This window comes from Liolophura sinensis, chromosome 1 (assembly GCF_032854445.1).
Source record: "Liolophura sinensis isolate JHLJ2023 chromosome 1, CUHK_Ljap_v2, whole genome shotgun sequence".
NCBI lineage: Eukaryota > Metazoa > Mollusca > Polyplacophora > Chitonida > Chitonidae > Liolophura > Liolophura sinensis.
In genome coordinates, this window is record NC_088295.1 from 45,556,542 (window position 1) to 45,563,832 (window position 7,291).

The 7,291-nt window shown below is 41.0% G+C and overlaps 1 protein-coding gene across 2 annotated transcripts; it reads right to left on the bottom strand.

The window, feature by feature from the left end:
- Positions 1-3,075: 3,075 nt before the first annotated feature.
- LOC135479320 (polyubiquitin-C) lies at positions 3,076-6,398 on the bottom strand. 2 transcript variants are annotated; one of them, XM_064759144.1, is made up of 2 exons: positions 6,296-6,398; positions 3,076-5,200 (listed from the first exon to the last, which is right to left on the bottom strand). In XM_064759144.1, exon 2 carries the CDS (start codon positions 5,190-5,192, stop codon positions 3,363-3,365), a length of 1,830 nt encoding a protein of 609 aa, XP_064615214.1. In that variant the 5' UTR covers positions 5,193-5,200; positions 6,296-6,398; the 3' UTR covers positions 3,076-3,362. The 2 variants fall into 2 exon arrangements, with proteins under 2 accessions (XP_064615214.1, XP_064615221.1); XM_064759151.1 differs by lacking the exon at positions 6,296-6,398 and adding an exon at positions 6,165-6,186.
- Positions 6,399-7,291: the final 893 nt, after the last annotated feature.

Consider the following 7,291-nt stretch of genomic DNA (forward strand, 5'->3'; position numbering starts at 1 on the left):
TATATTCAGACAAAGCCTGAACATCTGCTCATAGTTGTAAGAGATGGCTTTTTAAAGTTTTCGAATCTTCTTTTCGTTTACGGCCGTAAGCGGGAATGTCTTCCAGCAACCTGCGGATGGTCGTGGGTTTCCCCCGGGCTCTGCCCGGTTTCCACCCACCATAATGCTGGCCGCCGTCGTATAAGTGAAATATTCTATAAATAGCGTAAAACACCAATCAAAAAAAAAAATCTTTTCGTTTATGACTCATTCACAAGGCAGCTAATGCAGCTTCATATAGCTCCTTGCATGTTTCCCAGTGGGTATGGACATATTTGGCTGTTTCCAAAGGTGGTCTGCACGACAAGTCTCATTGTTCTCAGTATCTAGTTAAAATGTCCACTATTCACTGACTGTTCCATTGTTTCCCACTTTACCATAATATATAATTACATATAATATTGTTATTTTCTGAGTGATGGTAGAATAGATTTAATATCTCACTTCAACGCCATATTGTGTTATGATCAACAGGATACCTTGGTACATCAACAAAAGCATACATTCTTGAAATTACAAAACAAGTATGTCATATATAATACCATAATAGTTATAAACATATAATTATGGTCTATTTGGCTATAACTCTAAAAATATAGTGCTCTTTCAAATTAAACATGGCATTTTAAGAGTGTATATAGCTCAGTATAGGTAGTGTACCATAAGTTCGTTAGTATCACGTGCCTTCCACGGAGGTCCCATTCATATGACTGGCGTATGTTGTGATCTCTTTTCAGGATGAAAATCTCTGTGTCACAGGTGGGAACAAACAGGGCTTCCCTGATTTTGTATCCGTTATAGTTATATAATGATAAATATGTATATAATTTGCCTTGGTCTACACTTGTTAGATAATGATATTGTGCTGTCAGACTTTTGATCGATTTTAAATTGCCGTACAGCATTTCGTATCACTGCATATTGGATACACACGATATTGTTTCTAATATTTTGCTGCTTTTGTCTTGGGGCGAAGTTTCGAAGGTACAAAGTGGCCCACGTACAGTTTCGTCGATTGTTATGTTTGATTGGGAGGTAACAACCTTTTCTCAAGCTTATTTCACAGCTACATGTAACACTGCGGTAAGTAAAGTGCTCGACCACTTAACGCTGCCCCCTTTCAGTCTAGAGCATGGCGCATGGCGGCAAGCTTTGATGAATCTAGTCTATAGAAATATTTGACCCATGGACAAAACTCGTTAGGGCAGTAGCAGGCTATAGCTCCTCATTCTCGAGGGTGATTTTATTTATTTGATTGGTGTTCTACGCCGTACTCAAGTGTTTCACTTATACAACGACGCCCAGCATTATGGTGGGAGGAAATCGGGCATAGCCCGGGGGAAACCCATGACCATCCGCAGGTTGTTGGAAGACCTTCCCACTTACGACCGGAGAGGAAGCAAGCATGAGCTGGACTTGAACTCACAGCGACCGCATTGGTGCGAGACTCCTGGGTGATAACGCTGCGCTAGCGCGCTAACCAGCTGAGTCACGGAGGCCCCGAGTTGGAATTTAGATACGTTGCATTTGTCTACAGATCTAAAGAGCAGTGCTTGAATATATAGTGGAATATACATTAGTGCATAGCGAGGGGCCACTGTGGCATGGTCGTGAGCGCGCTAGCCCAGCTCTGACCGGTTTCCTCTCACCATGTTGGCTCCCGCCGGACAAGTGAAATATTCTTGAGCATGGCGCAAGACTCCACTCGAATGAATGAATGGGGATACATGTACAACGTAGACTTAATCTGCGGTTATGCAGAATATGGAGATCAACTTCTAAATACTGCGGTGACACCCCCCAACAGACGTTACCCCATTTCTTTTAAAATTTAGGAAACCTGGTCTGCTCATTTTAGCCAAAATATATGTAATTCTAAGAGGTATACCAAGTTTGTTTTTCCTCACGTGGTTAGACCATCGAATGAACAACATACCTATATCTTTACATTTCCAAAAGACTGGTAAAGAAATATAATATTCTATATTTCAGCACTACTACCTGTTCCAAATTTTAGAGGAAACAGGACATGCATGGCTTCCAACCAACACTCTCCTGGCATCCAGTTTATACATTAAAAATGTGCATGTAGTTACGATTTAAAAGTCAGACACCACAATATACGGTATAGGTAGGTCTGTATGGTGCCATTGTTTTATATTTAGCGCAATCTTCGCATGTTCGAATCCAGACGCCGCTCCTTCACCTAGTGGGATGGATTTAATTTCTACGGTATCTACGTGCGGGTTGAACGTTAGAAATTGTTACTGGTGTAAACAGAAAACCATAACGTGACAACTCTACATCTATCATCTACAGTTACCAATAAAGGGAGGTAATGTCAAACCAACGCACTGGTTTGCATTTTATTTGGCCACAGACCCCCTTTAATGGGGGCACTCGCAGCCTCATCACCGTCTGTCTCCTCTCGCCCAGAATTTCAAATTTTCATCAGTAAAACTCATACCTGCCCAAAACTTCGGAAATTTCCATCATTTTGATACCAAGCATGCACCTGTACACCAAAAACGGCTGGCTGGCAGCAAGAAAAGATTTATCACTCTAAAATCCACCGAATTACATTTTGAAGCAATTTACCTACCATAACACAAATATTCCCGCTGGACTGGACCAAAATTATTTAATTTTTTCACACGACAGAGGTCAGTGAGTAACTGGCGTACACCCTCGCCCTTAAGCTGCTCTGAATAAACCTATCTTTCACATGGATCTGAACTAGCGAGGACGACTTGAGCAATTTATGAACCCGATAGTTTCGCAGAACCAGGCCATAGCCGAAAATACAACTTCATTCGATAGAGACTGATAGGTGTAGCAAATTCTTAAGTTGAATGAGTCCGCTACTTTGAAGTATTTCAAGCTTCAATGAACTTGGTTATAACTGACCATTATACCTTTAACAAATACAAATATCTGCTTATCCAGCAGCAAACTTTCAGAATCAGTGGTAAAATTTTAACAATTCAGAAAATGCATCTAAACACTATGAAAGGTAACATGTAAAGACGTCAGGTATACAGTTAACAGACTTTTAATAGAATCTTTCATCCATAAAACAGCATGTTTCCTTTTACTGATTTAGACCCTTATTTGTTCAACCAAAACTTAAATCCCATAAATTATGACTTTCACTAACTCACATGGTCAATGATTTTAGTTTTACAGTTTCTCAAGCACATAATTATTTCTTAAAACCAATGATTGGACTGGAATGCACTTTACTTTAGCCAAATGACAAAGTTATAGAGCACAGAAAACACAGAATGCCCAGAACAAATTGTAGATTGTTATTTAGGATGAATTTAGTTTCCTCCTCTCAGACGAAGCACTAAATGAAGGGTAGATTCTTTCTGGATGTTGTAATCAGACAGGGTTCTACCATCTTCCAACTGTTTACCAGCAAAGATCAATCTCTGCTGATCTGGGGGAATACCTTCTTTGTCCTGGATCTTGGCCTTTACATTTTCAATGGTGTCTGATGCCTCAACCTCCAGTGTGATGGTCTTGCCTGTCAAGGTCTTGACAAATATCTGCATTCCACCTCTCAGGCGCAGCACTAAATGGAGTGTAGATTCTTTCTGGATGTTGTAGTCCGACAAAGTGCGGCCATCTTCCAACTGTTTACCAGCAAAGATCAATCTCTGTTGATCTGGTGGGATACCTTCCTTGTCCTGGATCTTGGCTTTAACATTTTCAATGGTGTCTGAAGCCTCGACCTCCAGTGTGATGGTCTTTCCGGTTAGTGTTTTGACGAAAATCTGCATTCCTCCTCTCAGGCGGAGCACTAAATGGAGTGTAGATTCTTTCTGGATGTTGTAGTCTGACAAAGTGCGGCCATCTTCCAACTGTTTGCCCGCGAAGATCAATCTCTGCTGGTCTGGGGGGATACCTTCCTTGTCCTGGATTTTGGCTTTCACATTTTCAATGGTGTCTGAAGCCTCAACCTCCAGTGTGATGGTCTTTCCAGTTAGTGTTTTGACGAAAATCTGCATTCCTCCTCTCAGGCGGAGCACTAAATGGAGCGTAGATTCTTTCTGGATGTTGTAATCAGACAGGGTGCGGCCATCTTCCAACTGTTTACCAGCAAAGATCAATCTCTGTTGATCTGGGGGGATACCTTCCTTGTCCTGGATCTTGGCTTTAACATTTTCAATGGTGTCTGAAGCCTCAACCTCCAGTGTGATGGTCTTTCCAGTTAGTGTTTTGACGAAAATCTGCATTCCTCCTCTCAGGCGGAGCACTAAATGGAGCGTAGATTCTTTCTGGATGTTGTAGTCTGACAAAGTGCGGCCATCTTCCAACTGTTTGCCCGCGAAGATCAATCTCTGCTGGTCTGGGGGGATACCTTCCTTGTCCTGGATCTTGGCTTTAACATTTTCAATGGTGTCTGAAGCCTCGACCTCCAGTGTGATGGTCTTTCCAGTTAGTGTTTTGACGAAAATCTGCATTCCTCCTCTCAGGCGGAGCACTAAATGGAGCGTAGATTCTTTCTGGATGTTGTAATCAGACAGGGTGCGGCCATCTTCCAACTGTTTACCAGCAAAGATCAATCTCTGTTGATCTGGGGGGATACCTTCCTTGTCCTGGATTTTGGCTTTCACATTTTCAATGGTGTCTGAAGCCTCGACCTCCAGTGTGATGGTCTTTCCGGTTAGTGTTTTGACGAAAATCTGCATTCCTCCTCTCAGGCGGAGCACTAAATGGAGTGTAGATTCTTTCTGGATGTTGTAGTCAGACAGGGTGCGGCCATCTTCAAGCTGTTTACCAGCAAAGATCAATCTCTGTTGATCTGGGGGGATACCTTCCTTGTCCTGAATCTTGGCTTTAACATTTTCAATGGTGTCTGAAGCCTCGACCTCCAGTGTGATGGTCTTTCCAGTTAGTGTTTTGACGAAAATCTGCATTCCTCCTCTCAGGCGGAGCACTAAATGGAGCGTAGATTCTTTCTGGATGTTGTAGTCAGACAGGGTGCGGCCATCTTCAAGCTGTTTGCCTGCAAAGATCAATCTCTGCTGATCTGGTGGGATACCTTCCTTGTCCTGGATTTTGGCTTTCACATTTTCAATAGTGTCTGATGCCTCCACTTCAAGAGTGATGGTCTTGCCTGTCAGTGTTTTGACAAAGATCTGCATGATTGTATCTGAAACAAGAAAAGTGCATGGCTTCTGTCAACCCATTCTCCAGTACAGTATTGACCGATTACAACTATAGATATATTATAACATCTAAAATTCTAAAATGTGGGAATAGCGAAGCAATCATCCATCATGGTTCTTGGACAGCCAGTGAAATCCCCAAAAATGAAATCTACAGCCACACAGGTGTATATTCATGTCTCACATTCAGCCATAATTAACTCATCCAAGTACTTGACCTGAATTATGAAAATTTTACAATTCATTTCAATTTGTGAAGAGTCAGAAAACTGAGTATCTTTTTAATGTTCGGTTTGCGTTGCATCCGGTTTGTTTTTCTTAAAAGATATATAAAATTAACTGACTCAAACAAGGATGTTTTTCAAGGACACAAGAATGGTGAGTAACCGTCTTGTATGTTAGATAAATCATAAACTGGACATGTTAATGCATGACGTGTGTCGTGACAGCAAATCGTATCCGGGCGGATATATTACCGATCACATGACAAGGTCACATGATCAATTGAGCAAGCCAGTAACCGCCATCTTGAAAACTAGCAAACTGGCCTAGTCACGATCATGAAAAAATGCGCTTTGTGTAAGCACATCGAGACTATAATATGTACAACCCGTAAAAAATGAGAAAAATTCTCCATCCAGAAAATGGAGGAAATGTCGACATATCCGTCCAAACTGATCTAGTACATAGATAGATTTTCATTGGTAGATTTTCATACATTGTGACAAGTGGTACTACGTCGCGGTTGTGGTAAGTCATTCGCGTTAAACTTTCGGACGCACATATCTAAATTTTGAAGTTATAATCCGGTGTACGGCTAGAGAAATTTTTCTTTCTTCAATACTAGGTAACATTTAAACCATGGCTTTGATTCTAGATTCAATCCATATATCCAGTACAAAGGCCTCTAAACGTGCAGGCTAGAAGAACAAGTTACAACATACTTACTTGAAGTTGTATCTTCAGTATCATAAATTTATCGCTATCTGTGGTTTAAAATTTGTGTCTGAGGCACTACTAACCCTTGATAACTACAAACATATATCCCAGATACTAAGTAATTCAAACAAAGAGCTTACCGTTCGTCCGTTGGCTTCCGCAGCTACAGGGATCATGCACGACAAAGCAGTGTGGTGCGTTATATAGCCAGAGTCATGTGACACTAATCCGGGTTGTGATTGGAGGAAACTTCCAGAACAGCTGTCAGCTCCATATTTACACCTATGACGTTGCGAAATGTACAAGTTTGAACACGTCCTCACACGTTTGCCAAGCCGTTACCAGTTGTTATATACACCACCCAAGGCAATTGCGTTCAAGCTGTATGATCAAAGTCTAGCAACGGTTAACAGTGAACCGGACTTTCACATGCTTATGAAAGCCTGCCCCACACCAATTCAAACATGACATATATAGCATAACATACACAACTCAGCCTAAGCTAGTTTTTAGGCTAATCGCATAAGATTACGGAATATATATGTAACGACATGACCTTTTACCATTTATTTTTTGTGGTAATTTTCTAACTGGAGAGATACGATTGACTTAGAAATTAGTGTGTGTATTTGATACATGTATGTATGCATACCGGTATGTGGATTTGATATCATGTTATCAGTTCGAATATAACCAAATTAACCTTACAGTAGGCCTAGTAAGCTAAGCTTGTATCTCTTTGTAAACCCACTCTCAAGTCGAAAATGTATTCTCACAGGTATATAGATCCATATGCTAGCAGGCTTCTACACACTGGTAGGCCCAAGCAGTTTTATAGATTTTCCATAATAACTGAACATAGGATATTAATTGTTTCTGCTGTATTTATTCTTAACGACTGGCTTCCATGGAGAGGATAAATTTATAATACAGGCTCGTTATTTCCGTTGGCAATAACCTTTTAAAACACGGACGGCAAGGTAGTTTCACATTAACACAGCTCAGGTTGACTCAGGTATCAGGTGAGAATGACACATCACATACGCCTACCAGTACAAACATACAATGGGCTTATATATACCTCCATGCACATACGTACGTATATATGTATAGTCTGTATGTCTAATCTCGTATCA

Coding starts and splice junctions, on each gene's coding strand:
- LOC135479320 (XM_064759144.1), bottom strand. CDS start 5,192: ATGCAGATCTTTGTCAAAACACTGACAGGCAAGACCATCACTCTTGAA.